This window comes from Mytilinidion resinicola, assembly GCF_010093595.1.
Source record: "Mytilinidion resinicola strain CBS 304.34 unplaced genomic scaffold BDZ99scaffold_11, whole genome shotgun sequence".
Lineage (NCBI taxonomy): Eukaryota > Fungi > Ascomycota > Dothideomycetes > Mytilinidiales > Mytilinidiaceae > Mytilinidion > Mytilinidion resinicola.
This window is the reverse complement of record NW_022985447.1, coordinates 206,031-228,414: the sequence shown is the minus strand read 5'-3', so window position 1 is coordinate 228,414 and position 22,384 is coordinate 206,031. Positions and strand designations below refer to the sequence as shown.

The window sequence follows — 22,384 nt, the reverse complement described above, 5'->3', positions numbered from 1 at the left end:
CCAAAATGTTTCCCTCATGTCAGACACAACATCAACATTAACAAACGCATCCACACCACCGCATATCCATATACCCCGAAGAACCCGCGCCAGTCCCGCGGCGCGCTTCTCCCCTCCGTCGCTACTCTCAACCCTCTCGTCCCCGCGCGGTGGCCCCATGGAAAGCAACCAGAGTGCCGCCCGCGAAGCTCGCCGTTTCCTTACCGACCGAGTACGCGATGACTGGGCCTGGCCGGACGCGCCGGCAGCATGGTCCCAGTCCGACGAGGAAGTCCGGAACGCTCTTGATTTCAGGGAGCGCGAGTACGGCACCACATCTGGGTCTGACGAAGAAGCCGACCCCGCCGCGGGCGCTGGCGACAATCCATACAAATTCGATTCACCTGACAGTATAGCTGTGGCCGTGGAAACCAAGCTGGAGAGCCGCAAGAGGAAGCGGCGGGAGCTTCTGGCGGAAGAGATGGCGTGGAACGAGGGCGTGGCATGCTTTGTGCAGCGGAGAGATGCTTGGACAGGTGCCGCCGCGGTGCAGAAGTCCGGCGCGAGAAAGCACAGTGCGTCAGACCAGCTTGAGCTGTTTGACATGGAGCTAGATGGCTCATTAATTTCCGCAGGAGCCAAGCATGCACGACTCACAGCTCAGTCCGATCCGAATGCCGAAAGCCTCGTCCCTGTTGCTCGGCCTCTCCTAAAACACAACCCCATTCGGGAATCTATCACCAGCAAGATATATCCGGATATATACAACAAAGTCGTCGTCACCTCGCGAACCCCCTCCGTGCCTATAAACCTCGCCGACATGACGCGTGCGCTCGTGCAAGGCTGGAAGGACAATGGGGAGTGGCCTCCAAAAGCCGGTCCTCTGGACCCTCTACCGGGAGGAAGGAGGAAGGTGTCATCTCTGTTGAGGTCTCCGACCGGGAAGAGTGAGGCTAAGTATGGCGACGACGATTTCCTTGCCAATCATCCTCACGTGAAGAGAGGTGTGGAAAGTGTGAAGAAAATATTCCGTATGAGCGGAAGTCACAGCGACGTAGCCCCTTCAGGACATGGACGAAGTGCCAGCGATGCAGCTCCTTCTTTAAAGGGGCCGACTGTACCGGATGCTGGATAATTGGACCGAAAGGCTACTACCGTCAGCAGCAGGTCAGAAACTTGAAACTATGCTGTGCTACTTACTTATACCCGGTGCCTATATCCAGTACTGCTTTTCAGCTCCTCCTATGACCTTGAGGGGCAGACTTCGTTTGGATCGAGGACGAGATGTTGTTGAGGAAAGAGTGGGGACACATTTTGAATCATTGGCGCTGATGAAGGGACTGAAATACGTTCTTTCACAAAAATGCCAACCTAGTCTGAAGGAGACTGCACCACCATTCCCTACCTGTGAAACGGGCTTCGTCAAAGTTTGTGGTCATTAATCGAGAGTGGACTGGTGTTAATCTAGTTAGCTGTAAGTCAATGACATCAAAAACTACGGCCAAACAAGTCTCCTCAAAGCGAACTTTTACACATGATTGATCGCCCGTGACATGTATGTTCACAGAGGACAAGTCGAATGGAAATATGAGTAAACAGGTACGCGAAATGTGCAGTTTGTTTCCTTTCTACTTGCCAATTCTCCACACCCTTCTCAATCTAATGTCCTTCGGTGTGATGCACCTTCTCTCTCCTAGCGTCCCTCCACATCGCTCCAATCACATACAGCATATCATCCCTACTTTCCCAGAGAGGCAGAACCACACAAATCAAGAAACTCGCCCAGGCCCAGATGAACGCAACCACCACATATCCCGTAAAGAACCCTCTCGAGAACACATACCCGGTGCCATACAGCGTGAACGGTAGTATAATCATGAATCCCAGCGTGCCAACAATCAACGCAATCAGCGCAAGCCGCTTCTGCGAGCGGACCTCCTCCGGCGTAAGTGCACACATGGGGACCGCTGGCTCTTCAAGGACAGGCTTGATCGCTTCGGCCATAGAAGATTTGAGGACTTTGTGCGGCTCGACCCGAGGGTCCGATGTTGTCGTCGCTTCCATCCCCTTCTCGTTCAAGTTCTCCATGTTATTATTAGGGAAGTCTCCGGACTCGTTTTTCCGTTCTGCTTCTTCGGAATCGGGCACGTCCTGTCCATCGATCGTCTCAAGCACAACAGTTTTCTTGTCTGGGACGAGGAGAGAGAGCACCACGATGCAAACAAGGCCCATGCCTAAACTGACGCAGTCGCCGGTCAAGCTGTTGTAAACGTCGCCAGTAGTCGCGATGGTAATGCTCCCCGAGCGCACTTTCGTGCACACCATCCAGGAGATGAGGCCGGAGCAGAGCCCCACGATCGGCGAGACGATAGCGGCGAAGGTAGATGTGCCGTCCCAAAAAACGATGAAGGCCATAGGAAGGGCGCCGCCTCCTATGAGACAGGCCTGCGTGCAGTTAGCTTTAGCTTTGCCTCATCACGTGATTTAGAGAGCCCTTACCAGAATACTAATGAGATAGTTCAGCGAGATCCCAGCAGCATGGAAGATACACGAAATTGTCGACAACGCAACCCCGTAGATGATCAAGCCGCCGATGGAGACCCAGAGCAGCGCTTTCACGGACGCTTTGGGGTTGATATACGACTTGTAAACGCCGAACGTCATTAGCGAACTCGCTGCGATGCTTTCAGCGGAGACCGAGGATGTGACCGCCATGAATACAAGGACGATGAAGAGGTAGGCACCGCTCCCGCCCATGAGCGAGATGATCGCAGCGGGCCCAGCAAGCCCAGCAGAGACATCAGCCTTGCTCAGAGTGACACGGAGCATATCGTTCCCTTACAGTGCGGCAGCCGCGAGACCGCAAGCCGTCGACATGCCAAAGGGGATGGCGTACCAGGCGAACGAACCAAGAATATAGCCTGCGGACGACGCATGAGCACACTTATCATTTCCCTAGTGCTACAAACTTACCCTTCACAGCGGTGGTCGGACTCGACGCGATAGCACGCTGCCAATACGCCTGATCCGTCCAGACGTTACTAAACCCACCCAGCAGAATCGTCACCGCTTTCACCAGGCCCGCGTGCGATTTAACCGTCAAGAACGAGCCGTTGTCAGAGGCGGCAGGATGCTTCTTCTCCGCGGACTTGAGGAGGTCGTAGAGCCGGCTCGGAGATCCAATGTCCGGATTCACCGCATATATCTGGAACATGAATGTGAAGATGCACGCGTACAGAATGATGGTGTGGAGGTAGTCGCAGATGAAGGTGGAGCGGAGCCCGCCGACGACGATGTAGCACGTGATCACGACCGGGAGGATCCAGTAGGAGGCCCAGATGTTCATGCCGGTTAGGGAGGAGATGACGGCGCCGCCGCCGGCCATGAGAGCTGCGCCGGCGATGAGGTTGGCGATGAGGCCGAGGATGGTGAAGAGGATGTGGGCGATCTTGCCGTGTTTTTGGAGGACGATTTCTAGGGGAGTGTGAGTATGGTGTTGGTATAGGGTTGAGAGGGGTCAGGTGACGTACCAGGGAATGTATGGGCGTTGTTGGAGCGCTCTTTGATGCGGAAGGCTGTGAAGGCGAAGAAGAGCGTTTGGAAGGTTCCGAAGGCACCGTACCAGAGACCGCCAGAGACGCCGTAGGAGTAGGCGAGGGTGCAGCTGGTGAGGAGAGTTGAAGCGTGCGTCCAGCTGGAAACGATACCGGCAGCAATCATTCCTGAAGCAATGGTCAGTCACACACCTTACATGTTTAGTAAGGGACGTATTCACCAGGTTTGATAGATCGTGAAGCTGTGTTGAACTCCTCGGTAGATTTGAAGGTGTTGTGAGAGCCATACCGATTAGAAATCTGGGTGGAAGTGAGCGAGTCTTACAGAGCTTGACTGATGCTAGAATAGTATTCTTGCAAGCGTAAATCCAATCATGACAACCGCGAACGCAAGTCCGATTCCAATCGTTATTCCATAGCCCGCGCTGGGGTCGAGGATCTGTAGTCCAGCCATCGTAGTCGCTGAAAATTCGTGGATTAGTACCCCCGACGCCCATCCAGGATAGACATATATGTACAACCACGATTCAATCGGCGAGAACGCGCATCTCCGACGGCTATTTTCCGATCATTTGGAGGCATATGATAAAGTGGAGGTCTATCTAAAGGTTTATCTGGCGTCGACGTTAGGGCTGGAGGTAAATACCACCTAGAGGAAGCTAAAAGACTCATGACAAGCTCGGAAATAACTCTAAGGGCCGCATATAAAGACAGTAGTCTCCCAACACGGCACCACGGCACATCTGATCCTGCTGATCCATAGTTGATAGTTATCCGATGCTTAATGTGTGATAAGACGTTCACTAGGTTGAGGTCGATCCTTTCCGCATGCGGTAAACCTTCGGCTTGCGGCTTCCGATGCCCGCATGTGCCACGATGCAAGGTTGGACATTGCCGTGGATATGATTATATAGAGCGGCTTATGAGAATGTATGAGAGGTATTGACAACAAATTGAAAGACAGTTCAACGAAGACGGAAGGACAGAAAAATGTCAGAATTCCAGGATCTCTCTGGTCAGTAATGTTGACCTTCTGGATATATCACTCAGGATGCTAGTACTATGTATATTGTAGACAACTACGCTCAATGTTACGGAAAGAATAAGCTACCTTTTGGAGAAAAACCTGCCCTGGTAGTCATCGATGCTGTCAAGGCATATCACACTCCAGGTATCTCGTTCCATTCGGCTTTTAAAATGGCTAGCCACTAATCAAAAGGTTACTAGGATGTCCCCTCTATGCTCCCGAGCGCTTTGATAAGGCGCGAGACTCTATCGTTCGATTGATAGACGAGTTCCGCCGTCTAGGCCTGCCTGTGATTTTTACGTCTGTGATATTCAACGCCAGAGGTAAGATCCTAGCCTCCGTGTTTGGGTTCTGAGAAGGTATTTCAGGTCGGAATAGCCGTATTTCGGTATTGTCGACTAACGCTTCCCGGTAGGATTGAGCGAAGGTAAATGGTACAAGTACAAATTACCCAATGTTCTCAACGCGTACGACGAGGGGAACCCCATGCGCGAGTTCGCCGAGGGAGTCGTCCCAAGGGAGGATGAAGTGATCGTGTACAAGCAGTACAGCAGCAGTTTCTTCGGCACTAGCTTAGCAAGTTTGCTCACAAGCATGGGTATCGATACTACGGTCTGCATTGGGTACTCGACGAGTGGCTGTGTGAGAGCAACGACCCGTAAGTGATTTTGTATTTCCGATTTTGGTATTGCAAATAGCTGATGGGAGCATAGTCGATGCAATGCAGCATGGTTTCTGCCCGTTTGTTGTACGAGAGGCCTGTGGAGATCGTCACGAGAGCGTTAACGACAACAATCTATTCGATATGGACCAGAAATTTGCTGAAGTTGTTACGGAGGCGTGGATGATGAAGACGTTGCGGGAGAAATTTGCCAAATAGTTTGAGGTCAATCTTGGCTCTCAAAGCTCGAAATCAGGTAGCCCAAAATTATGCTACTCCTTGAACAACCTCACTCGATACTATCAATGGCATGCAGGGACGCATATTCGCCGCACCTCTTGGCGATGGTGATAGCCGGGAATATATCTCCTTACTGCTAGACTGCAGCTAGCTCTTCTCCAGAGCCACCGGGTTCCTCCATCTAACACATCCTGTTTTATAGGCTTGTCTGTGTACACTTGCTTAGCACTGTTTGAGGTCTTTCGATACATTATTAGCATTTGCAAATCGATACTTTTGGCAAGCCTAATAGCTCTTCGCGCCAACCCAGACGCTGCCTAAAAGCATTGCCACTTTTCCTCTCCCGAAGCCTAACCACTGTGCCATGCATGGTTCCTCCCACACACCAAAAACACCGATCCATCCAGACATAGTAGCGTACTGGTCACTACCATGCCACGACGAAACCTACCTCTCCTGTTTCTAAATTTACCGGTCGAAATTCGTCTCATCATCTACGAGGTGATCTTATAAACCTCCATGATAGAGCTCCGCCGCGTAAGTGCTTTGATCTCCATGTTGCGTCGCGCCAAGAAGTCAAAGAGTGGGTGCGAACGCTTTCAAGACTTGCCGAAGACGCGACGGGGCTGCGAAAGATCTCCGTTGATTAGGCTGAATGAAAGATTTCTAGGCATCCGTTCAAGATTGAAAAGCTGGGATTGGACGTTGATGTAAGTTTCTTGCGTGCTGTACGAAATATCCGAGAGGCGCAGAAGCTGGAACTGTACAGATACTGCGCAAAAGCGGCGGCCAGATTACTCGGAGGCGAACATGGGTATACTTTGTTACATGTGGCGTAGATGGATATGAATCAAGTCTAGCAGCATACCTGGAGTTTCAGAAAGGGACGGAGCGTCTGATCCCGTAGGAGACAATGAAATACGAAAGAGTATCTCAGATTTTTGGCCCTGAAGCAGGCCGAGCCCCAGCGGAAGTCGAGCCAAGCAGATCGCGTGTAGTTTTCCCTAAGATTTCGTGCCTTGAGAAGCTCTCGACTTGCGTATACGTTGGCAGTGCATTGATATCTAGTTTGGGGAGAGATATAAAGAGGTGAAAGAGGAAAGAAGAGTCATGATTTCTCCTGATGCCGACGTAAATACGGCTGCCTGTGGGTGTATCAAGGTGCTCCCTGGAGGATTGGGACCGAAGCCGAAGCTTGAGAGGATGGTGCAGGCTGTAATTGCCATGAGATAGGGATAGTGAGTATCAAAAGAGTGGTCGCACGGAAGAGATAGATTTGCATTGACTCCGGATATCCCCTATTCGCCCTGAACCGCCTTCTGCCACAGGTGAGATGGCGGCATCACCTCCAGACACCAGCGGCTTCAGCTTCTACAGCCTTCCATCAGCTTCCAAAAGGCAGACGAGCCACAGTCGCGCTGCTGGATGTGGCGGTGCAGAAGCAAGAGGGCGCGTCATAACCCTAAGCGACACCTTTCCTCGCCGGACTAAACTCTATCGGGACTAGCGCCCCCACTAGCGCCGCGGCCTGCCTCGCAATAAAAGGCTGCGTCTGCCCTGCTTCTTCTTTTCTTCATCCGTCCCGCGACCACACCACCCAGTGCCCAACCTTTCCACGGCGGCAGTGCTGCTAGGCAGGCTGCAGACAGAGACGAGATCAGAATGGCGGCCCGTGGTGGGAGCTCGCGTCTCCGACTCCGTCGTAAGATCTCACTTCCCCTCCAGACTTCCTGCTGCAGATTTTGCTGACCGTTCAAACAGAGGCCTAAGGGCCCCCAAACCGCCTTTGCTGCAACATGGGAGGACGAGGATTATCCTGTAGCCGATGCTCGTACACCTGGGAGACCCCCAAACACCAAAAAGCAGACGCAGACGCAGGATGGGCGGATCCGACCTGAGGAAGCGCCCGAAGCCCGTACGCATGGGCAGCCCCCAAACGCCGAAAAGCTGACGGCCAGAGCCTCCGGGTGCGCGATCGATGGAAGCCGAAGCTGAGTCTCCCAGGGGTGATTCCCTACACTCTCCCCTCCTGTACGGACTGGACACCAACGTGCGCGAACCGGGGTGTATACAGTGTAAAACCCTTGTTTCGTGCACGGTGGTGTCTAGTCCGTGCAGGGGGGGAGTGTGTATGCAGATGTCGACGCTGACGCTTTTGAGAGGACGCACGAGGTGTCCCGGAAAGTCTTCGGAAAGCCAATGCTCAGCCCACCCGTTGGGAATACCGTGGCATACGGGCGCTGATGCGGAGGTTGGAAGAAGGAGTGCCGGATTCTTGGAACAGTTCAGAACCACTAGGTTCTGGCAAGGGTTGGTCAAGGAACGACGCCTTCACTGCTCTTGTAGCCGCACCCGCTTCGGAATACGACCACGCTGGAATGAGGAGTAGGGGTTGAGACTCGAGGTCATCACAAAAAGCTACAGTCCTCCGCACTAAATTGACTTGAGCGGACTCCCAGCTTTTGTGACCCGTCTCTCTCCCTGAACAAGCAGCCCGGCGCAGAGAGAGACAACGCGGACGGTGTATACAATCAGTGTCGGGTTGACCGGAAGCCGGGAGAGGATCCCACTGGAGAAAAAGCTGGCGCTAGCCTGTCAGGGGAGGGCGGCGAAGTAATACCATAGGGAACCTGGAGGACAAGAGGAATCAAGCTCTGCCTGAGGCGGAGGCTTGGGGGGAGGATAAAAACGAGATGGGATGGAGGAGAATCAGGGTGGAGAGTGATGGGGAGGAAGGAGGGGACTTGGGGTATATAGCGCAGGCACTCTTTTTCCCCTTACGAGGGTTTTTAACGAGGCTTGCATTTCACCACAACGTTCTTCCATGCACAGTGCACCGTGACTCCACAAGACAAGAGAAAAAGATTCACATAAGAAACAGAGCAGACCTACAAAAACTCAAGAAAAGTTCAGAGCGACGAACGACGATGAATGGTTCATGAAAACTTAAAAATACCTACGTCGAGTCGATAGCCTACCTCGATTCCCTGTTCCTACCCCTTCCATTCAACCCAGCAATTCCAAAGTCCGTTCGCGATACCTTGCACAATCCTCACCTTGTCGCCGCTCCCATCGTGCGCCTCGACCCGCCATGGGCTGTTGGCATCGCTTCAGACGCCGAGATCCCTTTCAAGCCACGATCTCATCCAAAAAAACCCGAAGTCTCATCAACGCCATCTTCTACTCTACCGAGTGCTCGATTAAAGAGGACGATCTGGCGCATAGCCATCCATCGAGAACGTAGACGCCAAAGAGCAGCGATGGAGTGTCGAAGGACGTCGGGAGCCGGGGAACGCTAAAATCCCACGGGTTCGCAACGGTCACGCGCGCGGGTTCCGAACAGCATGGCGCATGCACATGCACAGGAACGTTCAGAGAGCGCGAATTTCAAAGTCCCAATCACATCTCAATCATAACGTAGAAGTGGATAGCCTTTGTCAACTATCCAGGTCATATGAACTATTGTATCATTTTCTTTACTAAAAGCACGTGTCCTCCACGTGTCCTTCCCTAATTACGGATTTTGGCCAAAAGGGGTCGGTTTCTGGCTTCAAAAAACAGAATGTCATCCCTACCCACGAACATTCTCCAGTATGGGCCACACCCATCCTGGGCAACATGTCTGTGTCCGTGTGTAGGACATGCTCTTCCAGAGGTCTCACTCGGACTGCAGGTTCTTCTTTCCACCTCCGCTGGACTCTCCACGGGAATGTCCGCCCGAGTCGAAAGAATGGCCACGAGAGTGACTGCTCTTTTGGTCAGGTTTCTTCTCCTCCAAAGTGTTTGCGCGAGAGCGTTTGTTTGGAGAGATAGCACCGAGAGGAACCTTGAAAATCTCCATCATCTTTCTCCTTTTGCTTCGCACTTCTGGGTCAGTCTTGACAACTTCTTTCAAAGCCTCGACCTCCTCTGTTGCAGAATTGGCGACCTTCTCAATCGCAAATTTTGCTTCTTCAGGACTCAATTTGTTGAATGCGAAGACTGCGATCAGGTAGAGGATTGGCTTGCTAAAATTCCTTCCTTGCGATCGGGAGTGCGGCGGCGGGAACAAGGCATTTAGTCGAGCACATATGATGTCCCAGAACTCCGAGCAATGGTGCTGAACCTTGAACTGAAGATTGTGGGGGTCGAAGTCGACACAGGTTTGGTCATAGGGCTTATTCAGTGCCATCATTTCGACATAACGATCGGCGGCTTCCATCTGTTGGTACCTAAATTGGAGAAACTCCCTAGCGGCTTCGAGTGTCTTCAAGTCATTTTCGTCGCCGTTGATGATATCGCGCAAAACAGCGTGATATCCGCCCTCTGGTGAGTCTTCAATGTGTGGATGGCCTTTGAGATATCGAATTGAAAGCTCTTTGACGGTGGTGCATAGTGCTTCAGTGCTCCCGCCATATTGGCTGCTCGCCTTCCTCTTGCCCAACAAGCCGCCCGATGGCTCAAAAGGTGTTCGTGGGGGCTTTTTCTTATCCCTGAATTGTTGGGCAGCTTCCTCGGCCTCGAGACTCAGATACTCTTGTCGAAGTTCCTCTGAGACGTTGGGATCGCGGTTCTGAGGGCCTCCTGGGTGAAGGTACTGATCTTTAGGCCAAGTCTCAAGGCTGTCCCAACGATTTTTGAAGTCAGCCATGGGAATTCCCGTACGCTTACCCCATGTCTCTTCCCAGTCATCGTCCTGTGCGGTGAAAACGAAACCATGTTCATAACCACGACGGTCAATTTCATTGAGGAGTAGCTGATAGGTAGATCTTGTGAACGCCTGGTAGGTTTCGAACTGCTCTTCAGTGAGAGCGTCTTCATTCTCGTCATTTACAAGCGGCTTTTCTGTGACTGGATGGCGAGTGAGCTTCTCGATGACTGCTGAAGCGAACATGCTCCCACAAGCACGTCCCAACGATTCAGAATATCGCCAGGCCTTACTCCTTCCTCTCGGACCAGCTGCAGTCAAGGCAGTTATTCCACCAGCCCTTGACATATTGCATGCCCAGCCTCCAGAATAGCAAGCATTTGTGATGAGAGTAATGTCAATCATGATGTTTTTTAGAGCATTGCGAAAGTCAACGATAGTGAAATGCCTCTCGTCGAGCTCCTTGTTATGGCCGAGTTGGAGTGGCACCGGTGCCATATTTATCAGCCTCGCCCTCTGTTCCTCGCTTATCCCAATATTGACGCCTTGAGTGAGGATGCCGTGGGTGAATATCAGAATGAGAAGGGGCTGGTTGGCTTTTTGAGCCGCAAGAGCTTCTTTCCTGAGGGCCTTCTCAAACGAGGCTTTGAGCAGTTTGGGCTCAACAGATTTTGGGGGGTGTAGCTCGGATGCACTTGTTGCATTCTTCAAAATCTGGCTGTCGAGAACTACTTTGCGATCGTTCTTGTAGGGGTTGCCGTGCAGAAATTGCGTGTGCTTCTCAACCAGTTTCTGGAGATCTAAGCAATGCAGCCAGGTCTGGTCTTTGGTGAGCCCATGAAGCACGTTCCAGAACGCAAAAAAATCTGAAAGCATCCACGCATCGACGTCCCGCTTGCCAGGGTTGGCAATACCCAAAGGTGAGATTCCCAACACTGCAACAACTCGAGTGTTATTTGGAATATCCGGGATAGTGTGAGTCTTGAACTCATTGTAGATCCGGTTTTCATCGGCTCTTTCGCTTTGGAAAATGCCTCCCCAAGTGGCAGGTCGTCCGGGATGGATGTTTTTGAGAGCTTTGCTCAGAAGTTCCGGCTTGTTAGGGTCCCCCGCACCGCTGAACTTCCAGGGCAAGTCTGACATGATGGGCGCAGTATGGGCGCAGTGTTCGCTGAGCTTGTTGGCTTGCGAGGAGTTATTCCAATTTTTCGGGCTGGAGGAGGAGTGGGAGAGAGTCGTAGAGGAAAGCTTTTATAGTCGTGTGATGAGTGAGTCGAAGGATTACGTGGCACACGATTCCGGAACCTTGGTTGAGACTGGGGCTTTTCCAGATCAGCACGTGCTCAAAATATCCAGCCTTTGGACTCGAATATACCTTGACAGTGTTGATATCATCGATATAGGCGTATCAGTTGACCGGGGGCACAAGCATGCCAAATTAGGCGGCTGCATCCTTAGTAGTCAGCAAAACAACACCCACATAGACAAGAGAGAGAGAGAAAAGGAGAAGGAAGAGCAACTCGAGAAAGAGTCGATGTGGAAGCTGAACTTGCTTGCCAGAAAAAGTGGAGTGCAAAAGGAAGAGTGTAAAGGCTTTGGGTAGCCCTCTTATATACCCATATTGACAGCGTTGTCACTGTCGGATCAGAAATCTCTTTCGAATCACTCCGCTATCTTCCTCGACAGCTTGCCGGATCACCAGTTGCTTCGCCGGATCACCAAATCTCCGTCAGATCACAGGGAGCCTCATCGGACCTCTCTCCTGCTTCCCATTAGTTCCTCGCCACGGCGATTGCTCATCGCGAGATCGCGAGCCCGACTCAGTCCGGTGTTTGTGTCACCCTGTAACTTCTCCTTATTACAATGACCTCGTTCTTCTTCCAATTGCACCCTGAAAACTTGCTCAATAGCCAGCAGGGTGCTTCGCAGCGCTATCACAAGCTTCCGACAGCGGCGGCGACGCCAACTCGAGCAGTTGTTCCACCCTGATGAGCCCTGATGATCGCGGCTCGATGCCCTTTTCCCGACATCACATGCTTTTGGGGGGGTTCCTGACCTCACTATGTGCTCGCGGCGACACGGTATCCAACAGGCCGCTCGCCGCTCGATGAGCTATCGTAACGTGATTTGAGGTAAATCAGGTATGATGATGAGCAATGAGAACGAGTGGAGGTGATGGAGATGGGTGGGAGGAAATTATGGCGTATGCTTGAAGCTGTTGCCCATGATCAGAAGCACGTGATCATTCATAAGCAGACTTTTCATCATCTACCTCCACCCACCAACCGTCCTTATCGTATTACACCTCCGCGGAAAACGGAAACCCCCGAAATCCAAGAATCGTACAAAGAAGTCCTACCAAATCTAAGTATCAAATGAGGGGCTTGGGTATCAAAGAAGCATCCAGGCCGTCCCCCACAAACCCGTTTCAATTTCCCTCGCCATACGCGCCTCACCAATTCCGTAAAACTTCCTCCTCTTTTTCCATTACTCACTCCCTCTTGCCAACTCCATCTGACGTCCTCATCATCTACACCACATTCGTCCCCGGCTCCACAGCATTCTCATCATACGACTCCCGCTCATACAACCTCTCCGGCTCTACCTTCCGCCACAGCACATACCTCTGAAAGAAATACGGCACCTGCCGAAGCCCATACGCCGCATGCACGTGCGTCGGCACGGAGAACACCTGATCCAGCTCCTCGAGCGTCTTGCCCTTCGTCTCCGGCATGAAGAGCAGCACGAGCACCCACCCAACCAGATTCCACGCCGCGTACCACCCGAACGCGCCTTGCGGCTTGAACGCTTTTAGCAGCGACGGCCACGTGATGGACAGGATGAAGTTGAAGAACCACGTCGTCGCCGTCGCGAGCGACATGCCGATGGTGCGGATGTAGAGCGGGTACGCCTCGGCGGAGTACGTGAAGGGGACGGGGCCCTCGCCGGGGGAGTAGACGATGCCGAAGAGGTAGAGGCCGAGGGCGATGCAGCCAATGTGAGCTTTGGAGCTGCTGGGGATGTAGAAGGAGAAGCCGGTGAAGAGGAGGCAGAGGGCCATGAGGGGGAAGGTGGTGAGGAGCAGATTGCGGCGGCCGAAGGTGTCGATGGTGTAGATGGCGGGAATAGCGAAGAGGAAGTTGATGACGCCCCAGCCCAGGGAGGCGCCGAGGGCGGATTGCTCGCTGAAGCCGGATTCGACGAAGATGGAGGAGGAATAGTAGGCTATGACGTTTACACCGCAGAACTTGGGGAGGTGTTAGTGTGGGCTGACTTTTGTGGGGTGTTGAAGATTTGGAGGAAAAAAGGGGTTCAAGGGAAGTCGGGGGGAAAGTTCAAACTTACCTGCTGCATGAACATGACAATCTCAGAGGCTATCATGGCACGCCTATTCCTCGGAACAGTATACAACTCCTTGATCTTACTCTGGCCAATGGTCATGCTCTCTTCGGCCTTGAGCAGCTCCGACATATAGAACAGATCGCGAGCCGCCTGGACCTTATTGAAGCGGAGCTTGCACATGGAGTGATAGGCGGAGGAGTGGCGGCCCTTGGACATGTACCACCGCGGACTCTCGGGGACCAAAAAGACGAAGAAACACACAAATACGGCGGGAAGCATGGCCGAAGCCATCATGATACGCCAGTTGAGACCGGTAATGTTGTGCTTATCCGGTACGGAGTAGAAAGCTAAATCAGAGACGTAGCCGAACATAATGCCTGGAGAAGTCAACTCGTTATCCTTCCTACTCCGTTTCGTAAATGAGCTCACCAAAAGCAGTCCACATCTGCCATTGCATGACAAGAGCACCACGGATCTGCGGAGGTGTGCATTCGGCCTTTACATAGTCGTCAGCCAGGAACTCGAATTGAACAACATCCGAACTTACAGCATAGATAGGAACAGTAGCCGACTTTGGCCCAATCCCAAATCCAAGAGCAAACCGCGCAATGAACATGTGCCACCACGTATTCACAAAACCTTGCCAGAAACACGCAATAGCGCTGAAGAGGCAAGTAATGAAGATGGTACCTCGACGACCGAACCAATTGCTGCAACCGAATCAATTTTCTGGTCCTGCTTCTTCTAGGCAAAGACTCGATCACTCACTTGTACGGAGTGGTCAACCAACACCCAATAAGCGCACAACAAAGATACGGCGCCCCATTAACCAGCCCCGTAAGCCACGTCGACCGCTCGTCGCCATTATCAATGCCAAACTGCGGCAAGAAGAACAGCTGCGCACCGTTCACAACAGTCTCATCTAAACTCTCTCAGTATCTCTCCTCTCAAACCCTCACAAAACAACGTCACTATGAATCAACAGATACTCACCCATCCCCTGCACCGCCGCACAAGTCGAGCACAGAATAATCACCAAATACAGCAACCACGGCTGGCTCCACCGATGCGTGATCTCCTTCACCAGCACCGCGTGCTCCTCATCGGTAACGCCAAACTGCTTCATGATGTCGATGTTCTCGGGGTCGCGCGCCAGCATCGCGCCCAGCTCGAGCGCGCGGACGTCGTCGGCTTCGGCGAGCGCGTGCTCGTACGCGTAGTCGCGCCCCATCTTGCGCAGCTCCTCGTAGCTGTAGCCCTGGAGCGGGTTGGCGAGCTTGGCGTTGATGTTGCGGCGGGCGCGCTCGGCGGCGGACAGGGCGATGCTGGAGTTGCGCACGGGGTTGATCTTGTCGGGCTTTTCTTCGTCGCCGGACGAGTGGCGCGCGGAGTGGTGGGAGGGCAGCATGGTGGGTGGTGTTGAGGTTGAGGTCTGAGGGGTGTGAGTTTGAGATTGATATTGAAAGTGTGACTTGAAAGTTGAACTGGGATCCTTACTCTTGCTATAGAACCTGCTGTGCAGTGTTTATGGTGACGTTTGTAAGGTAGAGCACATGGAAAGGGGGCGTGAGGGTGCTATCAAATTCTCGAATCGTGGTGTTCGAACTTTGAACGAAGCATCTATCAACCGCCTCACTCAATCAATGGCAACTAAGAAGCACAACCAAGCACCACGGTATAAACTGAAGAGCAAGTCAGTCCCTCACACAGCTTGAAGCAACCTATGCGGGGCCCCAGGGAATCACTCATTCATAAGCTCTCCCCACCGCCGCTGACGGCGAGACTGGACCCGGGCGCTGGGTTACCACTAAAATCTGCCCAACTGGCCCCACGATGCATGATCATCGTCCCTATTTACTCAAACAAACCCGCCGTGCCGCTGCATGACGGAAGACAAGCCCGACGGTCGCGTGAAAGCACCATTCGCTTGGGTCTGCGGGTCCTTGTCCACGCGATAGGCGGCACACAAAGGAGGATGTTCGCCTGGGTACCGCTGCTGGCTGTGACGTCACGCCCGATCCTGCGTTGGTATCATGCTGCATGCGGGCTGGATGGGGCGAACGGGCGGGGACAGCCATGGCTTGGAACAGTGACATCTAGGCAGTTGGATCATTTGCTGGAGGTTTCATGGCACGTTGATGCCTCTGGGCGTGGAGGGGAGGGGAGTCTGGGGAGAGCTAGTGCCATTGGTAGCGGGAACGGGAGCGCTGTTGTTCGAGTCTCCTTGAGCTTTGATTCTGCATTTCGCTCCAGCTGCCTCTTACAACCGCAGGAAACAACATCCGAATACCAGATACACGGTGAGCGACTTCTTGCTGGATCCTTTTCACAGGATCTGCATCGACGAAGAGCCCTGTCGCTATTGTGCCAATGCACTTCGCTAAGTGCGCCATTGACGCAATCGTTCCCAGGGTGCTTGACAGCGCCCAGGTGTGGGGTAGATAGCCGTTGACAAGTGGGGCTTGCACAGAATGCTTCGTCTTCAAGCCTTGTCGTGTGTCTCGCGGGAATGAGTTCTGCCAAAAGGTATCCTGTTATTAGAAATGGAGAAGCAAAATGGTGCACGATTTCTTGACTAGAGTGTAAGCTCTTGAGCCTCCAAATTATGCACAGAGAAAACCTTACGTTCCGATACCTATGTAGATAGACCCTATGCCACCCAGTTGGTTTACTTCCAACGTTGCAGACGCCTAGGAAACCACTTATTTTGGCCACTGCTGATCACATCACTCTCATACCATATTCCAGAAAGCGCGAACAGAGGAAGTCCGCAGGGTGCGTGTCTCAATCACGTTGGAATCTCAGGACTCGCTAGCTAGAGTATGGCCATGAAACTAAGAGAGCACCGCGGATTGTTTTGTCGTTAATACAAACTGCATGTCGCCCTGGAACAACGCCCCCTATTCCTACTGTCCGATTATGAGCCAAACAGCGCCATTGCGCCTCGTTGAAAACAAAAGAATCCGAAAAGCTGCTTTGCCGCTCAATGCCATTTCATGTCCGCATTACCTCATACACCATTCGTAGCAACCACGTCTCTGCTCCAACTCAATCGCTCCTCAGCATGCTCTCCACCAGATCGCCCAGTGGTCCCCAGAAGTCTTTTGAGCCCGACGCAAGTCCATGCTCGTCGATGAAGAGGACATAGTGCTTGAAGCTCGTATTCAGATGCGGTTCGAGGCCCAGTTCGATGATAACAGGGTAGTGGTGGCAGTATATGTGGGCGTAGACACGGTAGAGGCGCTTGAACATGTTGCGGATGAGAGCTGGGAACGTCTTGGGGAAGGCGACGCCTAGGGGAGTTAGCCTGATTGTCGATAGTATAGGGGCGAGGAGGTCTAACCGATCCTGCTGGGGAACATCTGTTCGTTGTCGATGTTACTCTGGACCCACGCCATGAGGTGCTCGATGTACTCTGGCGCCGCCATCTTGGTTGGGCGTTTGAAGTTCTCCGTGTCTTGCCATAGGTATTCGAATCTATACTCATAAGCACCGGTGCCATATTCCAACTGAATGAAGCGTATGACTTACTCGTCCGTGGCCTTCATCTCCGGACAGGTCTGCGGCGAGCAGAACTCGGTAATCGAACCATAGAGCAGGTTGATCTGATTGTAGAAGTCGACCACTACACGACCACTACGTTAGCATTCCTGTAAAGCAATTATCCTTTTCCATAACCAACTCACCATTAACAGCCAACCACTCATCCTTATCCTCCCCTTCCGGCAACTTGACCGCCTTCCTCAAGCTCCCACTCCCGAGCGTCGCCTCCGCATACTGCTTGAGCTGCCAACTGCTAGTCCCCCGATTCGACTTCTGCGGCTTGAACGGCGTGCGCGTCCGGGGATTGCTGCTCAAGAAACCAGAAAGTAAGCTCAGGCCTCCAAATCCAGTTCGCGGCGTTAAGTTTTTGAAAGTGCCAGTAGGACCCGGAGCACCCCCAGTGCCCCACCCTGCCCAGAGCTTTTTGGGAGTCTGACTAGCACACCCTTCCCAGTCTAGCTTGACCGGAGAAGCACAAACAGGCGTCTCGCCACCAGGAAGTAGTTTGTACGAGTAGTTGGGGCAGTCGCGCACCGGGCTTGCGTCTCGCGGGGCCAGCTTGGGACTAGAGACCGGTGTTGGAGGCAGAACCACCATGCCTGTATGTTCCAACTCGTCTCCACAGTCTCTAATCCCTAGCCCTACGCTTGTAGACGGAGCCTGAGTCTGTGCTTGTGCTGCCCGGAACCCCTCGCTCAAACCCCTCTGCAGCGGGCTTTTGTACGTCATTTCCGGTCGGACAGGAACTGAGTCGAGGCACCCTAGATCTCTTTGCTTCCCGAGTATCTGTTCTCTCCGTCCAAGCAAGTCTCATTCGAAGCGTATGCAGCTCTCGCTCTGGGCGAGGGTGAAGACTGGCTGGAGGGGCTTTGGATTCGTGGGGAAGGCAGTAGGGGAAGAAGAAGTGGACACGAACATTGTTGTTATGAAGCCAGACATGTCCACGAGGTAGACCTCACGGTCTCGGGTTTACGTGGGGTCGAATGGGTGCCTGCGCTTGCTGTTGATCGCATTCCGGTGGTTAGCATGGTGATGGCATCAGTAAGGAATGGGCGGCTTACTGCTTGCAGGAATTGATTGGATGCCACAAGGGGAGGGCAGTGCAAGTAAGAGGGATGTAGAAGGAGTGGAATCGAGGATCGCGACGAAGGAGTTGTCGCGGAGTATGCGATTGAGCAGAGTTGTAGTGGAGTAAACAAAAGATCTCTTGGCACTTAGATCTTGATATCCTGCTGACTAAGTACACTACCCACCGCGGATCACATGGAAATCGAATTGAGATATATCATTCAACGAATACACGCCTTGATATCTACTGTCGAGTTTATTTTCACTTGGTGCTCCCTAGTTTGTTTGTCACCAATCACAGTAGCATCATGAATCATAAATAGGACGAGCAACGCAAGGAATCTATTCTCGGTCTACGAATGCTCCGTCTAAAGCCCATTCGAGCCTAAGGCTCATGCAATGCCACGAAATCAGGGAAGGATGTAATTTTAGGTCCTAGGGAGAAAACCGCTGCATGAGAGAACGCCGCGCGTCTTAGGTTAAGAGAATATGAAAACCGACCCGAAAGCATCGTCACTGCTTCTCTAACCATCATGATCAAAGGGGCTGTTATGGCTGAAGTAGCCGCCAGATCCGTTCTTTTTGTCGCCACCATTCGTCTCCCCGTCGACCTGACCGTCGAGCATAGTTTCAAGCTCATCGGGTTGAACCCCTCCTGAGTCCTTGGTTCTCAACCGCTCCAGCTGATCGCTCACATATGTATGGATATGCTGGTCCATTTCTTTCTTGTACTTCAAGTCCTCCGCGTCGGGGATGCCTATGGAATTGGAACGGTTCTTCTGAATAGGCGACTGGGCTTCGTCATCTTCGTTAGTCGATGTTTCGCCCCAATCGCTACGCATCCCGATAGAGCGTGTGGTCGAAGAACGACGCAGGTGATGCGGCTTCTTGGGCTTTCCTGTTGTCGTCCAGACATCGTCGAAGTAGTGGGACGCCGCTGTAGTTGGTGTACGGGGTGTTTGTGGAAGGCGACAAGTGTTGCTGCCGGAGACATTAGCATTTAACAATCGAAAAAGAATCAAGTTTTGCAACTTACCCAGAGTCATGAATCATCTTTGCAACCAGTCCCGTCCATCCACACTGATGGCTTGCGCCCAGACCCCGACCAGTATCTCCGTCGAAGAACTCATGGAACCACAGGTAGTCTTTCCAGTGCGGATCGTAGTCGAGCATCTCGTTGCCGTCATTGATAGCCCGTCGTCCATCGTCACCGCGAGCGAATAGGTGCTGGAGACGATGTTGAATCTCCTCGGCAACGTGCCCTAGATGCATATAGTCCCCAGACCCTGTGGGGCATTCGACCTGGAATTCTTTGCCGTAGAACATGTAGAATCGCTGAAGTGATTCAATGAGCAGGAAGTTGACCGCAATCCAGATGGGACCACGCCAATTGCTGTTTCCTCCGAACAGTCCGCTATCCGAATCACCGGAGATGTAGCTGACTTGGAATTTCTGGCCATTGACATCCATCGAATAAGGGTGATCTTCGTGGTACTTTGACAGAGAACGGATACCGTGATCAGCAAGGAACTCTGACTCGTTCAGCATTTTGGCCAAGATGGAGCGGAGTCGGTCCTCGTTGACGAGAGACAGGAGCATTCGGTCATCCTTGCCACGGCGCTTCATGGATGCGATGTTCCTGGTAGCCGTTTCGCTCCTATGTTCGACGAACCAGTCTAGCCGCTTTTTGAACGAAGGGAACTTTTTGATGATTTCGGGTTCGAGGGTTAGAGTGGCGTAGAGTGGAATGAGCCCAACAAGCGACCGAACAGGCATTTGGTGGCTCCATGGTCCGCCCCAAGAGATGGCATCGTAGTAGAACCCATCCTGCTCATTCCAAAGCGGCTTCTCTTCTCCGCCAGATCGGTACTGCATTGCATCGCTAATCAGCAGGAAATGCTCGAAGAATTTGGACGCAATGTCTTCGTAGATCCGACGATGCTTAGCGAGTTCAAGGGCCATGTTGAGCATGTTGAGACAAAAGAAGCCCATCCATCCGGTGCTGTCTGCTTGCTCGAGGACACCTCCTGTGGGGAGCGGTTCAGAACGGTTGAAGACACCAATGTTGTCGAGGCCTAAGAAGCCACCCTCGAAGACATTGTTTCCGTCTGCATCTTTCCGGTTCACCCACCATGTGAAGTTCAGAAGTAGCTTCTGGAACACGCGCTCGAGGAAGTCAAGATCTTCGCGCCCATACATCTTACGCTCCATCTTGAACACTCGGAAGACAGACCACGCATGGACTGGAGGATTGACGTCTCCAAAGTTCCATTCGTAAGCTGGCAGTTGTCCGTTGGGATGCATGTACCACTCTCGAGTGAAGATGTCAAGTTGCTTCTTCGCGAAGTCTGGATCGATCATAGCCAGTGGAATGCAATGGAAGGCGCTGTCCCAAGCAGCAAAGAAGGGGTATTCCCAAGAATCTGGCATAGAAAGAATATCATCCAAATGCATATGCTTCCACTCCTTGTTGCGGATAGTCTTTCGGCCTGGCGGTGGAGGCGGCATTCCAGGATCACCATTGGCCCACTGGTCCCAGATGAAGTGGTAGTACTGTTTACACCACAGCATGCCGGAGAGCGCTTGACGTTGGATGTTGCGAAGATCATCAGCCATGGGAAGAGGACTGATCCGATAATAGAAGTCGTCAGCTTCGGCACGTCGCTGCTCCATGATGTCGTCGAAAAGCTCCTCGTCCAGGAAACCTTCATATCTCTTGCCAAACCTGAAACGAACAACAGCACATTCTCCAGGAGCAACACCCTCGCCTTCGTCGAAGGCATACCAAGCAGCCATCTTCGTGCCAATGTTCTTGGGGTTGACTGCGTCCAGCTGCTCGTCAACTATGCGCTTATGTATTCCATCTTTCACGTATGGAGTCTTGTTGGTGCCTGCCCAGATCTCTTTGTAGTTTGTGTCGTTGTCGGTATAAAGCTGTGTGGGTTGAACATCGTTACCGCTAGGTCCAGTGCCTGGGGATGGAGACAGCTGAACGTAGCGTTCACCCAGTTTGTGATGTTTTGAGTGTGCTGTCGTTGGAGAAACTTTGCGGATGGATGGCTTCTTTTTGATATCCTCGCGTCCCCAAGCCCAAGTATTCCGAAACCACACGTGGGGAACGATATGGAGAGGAGCTGGCTCTGGGCCGCGGTTGTAGGCGGTGACTCGGAACAGAAGCTCTTCAGCGTTATCGGCCTCTTTCGCAGTCTCGATGAAGATGTCCCAGTACCTGTCGTCATCAAAGATTCCGGTATCAATGATGTTGTATTCGTTCTCGAGCTTGGAGCGTTTGGCATTCTCCTTGATGAGGTCTTCGTAGGGGAACTTTCGCTGAGGGTACTTGTAGAGGTATTTCATGTACGAATGCTGTAGCTAGTAAGTACAAGAAAGCCACAAAGTGACAAGGCCATCATACCGTAGGGGTGTTGTCCAAATGGAAATGGGCTTCCTTGATGGATTCGCCATGATTTCCCTGCGGGTTGGACAAGCCGAAAAGCCTCTCCTTGAGGAAATCACTACCGCAAGTCAGTAATCGTATTCAGAGCTTCAGAAATGGGCGCATACTCTTTCTCGTTCCAGAATGAGAAGGCGATGTTCTGCAGGCCGTGGGAGTCCGAGACGCCAGCAATACCGTCTTCGCCCCACCGAAAGGCCCTGGAACGCGCCATGTCATGGGTGAAATCTGGACCCTGGGTTAACGAGATCCCTCGATAGCTTTAGGAAAGACTACTTACGGCTCCATGCATCTCCATCATGGCTGCAAGAAAGAGAAGTTAGTCCGAAGAAGCGTAAGCGGTCAGTCAGCATGGAGACTTACGAGTAGTCCTCTCTCACTGCACACTGTTAGCTAGGTATTCAGTTAATTGGGCTGGAACCAAGCGTACCAGTCGCCCATTGCCTCTCAGCAACGTACGAACCCCATCTCTTCCAGTACTGCTTGCGTTCCTTGTCCTCCTTCAGGCGCTTCTCTTCCTCGCCGAGGTACTCCTGGTTGGATACGAGGACCATCTCGAAGGCGGGGGCGTAAGCTTGCCTCAAGTGAGTGCGAGTGGATTACAGTTGTAGCAGCTAAGCTGCGGGGGGGTTTGGTGGAAAGTGGGAAGCAACCAAGCGTTGAAAGATAAACGATACGAACGAGGGTAGCTGCAAAGTGTAGAGGCTTAGGAAAAATGAATGGCAAGGCTAACGTTGGGTTTTTGGGTGGATTGGAGGGAGAAGAGGGCGCGTTGGCAGTGGTGGAGGAGTGGAAGCTAAGGGCGGCGCGGCGGAGGTCTTGCTAGCTAGCATGGCGCGGGCTCACGATGCAGGAACTGGTCGCGATGTCATATGTCAGTGCTTTCCTT

At 52.5% G+C, this 22,384-nt stretch overlaps 8 protein-coding genes across 8 annotated transcripts; 3 read left to right on the top strand and 5 right to left on the bottom strand.

Annotated features, from left to right (window-relative positions):
• The first annotated feature begins 25 nt into the window (after nucleotides 1–25).
• Nucleotides 26–1,555, top strand: BDZ99DRAFT_463640 (uncharacterized protein). Its single transcript, XM_033720117.1, has 2 exons — nucleotides 26–554; nucleotides 615–1,555. The coding sequence occupies exons 1-2, from the start codon at nucleotides 158–160 to the stop codon at nucleotides 1,112–1,114; spliced, it is 897 nt and encodes a 298-aa protein (XP_033575716.1). The 5' UTR covers nucleotides 26–157; the 3' UTR covers nucleotides 1,115–1,555.
• Nucleotides 1,556–1,638: 83 nt separating this feature from the next.
• Nucleotides 1,639–4,472, bottom strand: BDZ99DRAFT_571646 (urea transporter; the record flags this gene model as incomplete). The annotated part of the gene is made up of 7 exons (XM_033728113.1): nucleotides 3,913–4,472; nucleotides 3,755–3,833; nucleotides 3,510–3,701; nucleotides 2,953–3,453; nucleotides 2,889–2,900; nucleotides 2,479–2,816; nucleotides 1,639–2,424 (listed from the first exon to the last, which is right to left on the bottom strand). Exons 1-7 carry the CDS (start codon nucleotides 3,985–3,987, stop codon nucleotides 1,639–1,641), a joined length of 1,983 nt encoding a protein of 660 aa, XP_033575715.1. The 5' UTR covers nucleotides 3,988–4,472.
• Nucleotides 4,473–4,527: 55 nt separating this feature from the next.
• On the top strand, nucleotides 4,528–5,482 carry BDZ99DRAFT_39021 (isochorismatase hydrolase). The gene is made up of 4 exons (XM_033715675.1): nucleotides 4,528–4,704; nucleotides 4,761–4,883; nucleotides 4,976–5,218; nucleotides 5,274–5,482. Exons 1-4 carry the CDS (start codon nucleotides 4,596–4,598, stop codon nucleotides 5,438–5,440), a joined length of 642 nt encoding a protein of 213 aa, XP_033575714.1. The 5' UTR covers nucleotides 4,528–4,595; the 3' UTR covers nucleotides 5,441–5,482.
• Nucleotides 5,483–7,233: 1,751 nt separating this feature from the next.
• On the top strand, nucleotides 7,234–8,345 carry BDZ99DRAFT_38921 (uncharacterized protein). Its single transcript, XM_033715620.1, has 2 exons — nucleotides 7,234–7,823; nucleotides 7,949–8,345. The coding sequence occupies exons 1-2, from the start codon at nucleotides 7,440–7,442 to the stop codon at nucleotides 8,084–8,086; spliced, it is 522 nt and encodes a 173-aa protein (XP_033575713.1). The 5' UTR covers nucleotides 7,234–7,439; the 3' UTR covers nucleotides 8,087–8,345.
• Nucleotides 8,346–8,890: 545 nt separating this feature from the next.
• On the bottom strand, nucleotides 8,891–11,639 carry BDZ99DRAFT_571644 (uncharacterized protein). The gene is made up of 2 exons (XM_033728112.1): nucleotides 11,464–11,639; nucleotides 8,891–11,410 (listed from the first exon to the last, which is right to left on the bottom strand). Exon 2 carries the CDS (start codon nucleotides 11,229–11,231, stop codon nucleotides 9,120–9,122), a length of 2,112 nt encoding a protein of 703 aa, XP_033575712.1. The 5' UTR covers nucleotides 11,232–11,410; nucleotides 11,464–11,639; the 3' UTR covers nucleotides 8,891–9,119.
• Nucleotides 11,640–12,579: 940 nt separating this feature from the next.
• On the bottom strand, nucleotides 12,580–15,103 carry BDZ99DRAFT_509276 (H(+)-myo-inositol cotransporter; the record flags this gene model as incomplete). Its single annotated transcript, XM_033724393.1, has 8 exons — nucleotides 14,928–15,103; nucleotides 14,424–14,862; nucleotides 14,199–14,352; nucleotides 13,978–14,140; nucleotides 13,860–13,926; nucleotides 13,434–13,807; nucleotides 12,694–13,335; nucleotides 12,580–12,618 (listed from the first exon to the last, which is right to left on the bottom strand). Exons 2-8 carry the CDS (start codon nucleotides 14,836–14,838, stop codon nucleotides 12,580–12,582), a joined length of 1,854 nt encoding a protein of 617 aa, XP_033575711.1. The 5' UTR covers nucleotides 14,839–14,862; nucleotides 14,928–15,103.
• A 941-nt stretch (nucleotides 15,104–16,044) lies between these two features.
• On the bottom strand, nucleotides 16,045–18,154 carry BDZ99DRAFT_463633 (maintenance of ploidy protein MOB2). The gene is made up of 6 exons (XM_033720116.1): nucleotides 18,035–18,154; nucleotides 17,890–17,973; nucleotides 17,117–17,280; nucleotides 16,962–17,055; nucleotides 16,774–16,907; nucleotides 16,045–16,723 (listed from the first exon to the last, which is right to left on the bottom strand). Exons 2-6 carry the CDS (start codon nucleotides 17,910–17,912, stop codon nucleotides 16,479–16,481), a joined length of 660 nt encoding a protein of 219 aa, XP_033575710.1. The 5' UTR covers nucleotides 17,913–17,973; nucleotides 18,035–18,154; the 3' UTR covers nucleotides 16,045–16,478.
• A 208-nt stretch (nucleotides 18,155–18,362) lies between these two features.
• On the bottom strand, nucleotides 18,363–22,049 carry BDZ99DRAFT_509274 (uncharacterized protein; the record flags this gene model as incomplete). Its single annotated transcript, XM_033724392.1, has 6 exons — nucleotides 18,363–19,022; nucleotides 19,078–21,407; nucleotides 21,457–21,556; nucleotides 21,606–21,723; nucleotides 21,776–21,787; nucleotides 21,926–22,049. 6 exons carry the CDS (start codon nucleotides 22,047–22,049, stop codon nucleotides 18,566–18,568), a joined length of 3,141 nt encoding a protein of 1,046 aa, XP_033575709.1. The 3' UTR covers nucleotides 18,363–18,565.
• Between the last annotated feature and the right edge of the window lie 335 nt (nucleotides 22,050–22,384).

Bases quoted from the DNA above. Each gene is read 5' to 3' on its own strand.
- BDZ99DRAFT_463640 (XM_033720117.1), top strand. From the start codon at position 158: ATGGAAAGCAACCAGAGTGCCGCCCGCGAAGCTCGCCGTTTCCTTACC. The intron at 555-614 runs GTGCGTCAGACC...TAATTTCCGCAG, and splicing joins GTCCGGCGCGAGAAAGCACA to GAGCCAAGCATGCACGACTC.
- BDZ99DRAFT_39021 (XM_033715675.1), top strand. From the start codon at position 4,596: ATGTATATTGTAGACAACTACGCTCAATGTTACGGAAAGAATAAGCTA. The intron at 4,705-4,760 runs GTATCTCGTTCC...AAAGGTTACTAG, and splicing joins CAAGGCATATCACACTCCAG to GATGTCCCCTCTATGCTCCC. The intron at 5,219-5,273 runs GTAAGTGATTTT...ATGGGAGCATAG, and splicing joins CTGTGTGAGAGCAACGACCC to TCGATGCAATGCAGCATGGT.
- BDZ99DRAFT_38921 (XM_033715620.1), top strand. From the start codon at position 7,440: ATGGAAGCCGAAGCTGAGTCTCCCAGGGGTGATTCCCTACACTCTCCC. The intron at 7,824-7,948 runs ATACGACCACGC...CTCTCCCTGAAC, and splicing joins GTAGCCGCACCCGCTTCGGA to AAGCAGCCCGGCGCAGAGAG.
- BDZ99DRAFT_571644 (XM_033728112.1), bottom strand. From the start codon at position 11,231: ATGTCAGACTTGCCCTGGAAGTTCAGCGGTGCGGGGGACCCTAACAAG.
- BDZ99DRAFT_463633 (XM_033720116.1), bottom strand. From the start codon at position 17,912: ATGTCTGGCTTCATAACAACAAT. The intron at 16,908-16,961 runs GTAAGTCATACG...TTATGAGTATAG, and splicing joins GAGATGAAGGCCACGGACGA to ATTCGAATACCTATGGCAAG. The intron at 16,724-16,773 runs GTTAGACCTCCT...TAACTCCCCTAG, and splicing joins GATGTTCCCCAGCAGGATCG to GCGTCGCCTTCCCCAAGACG.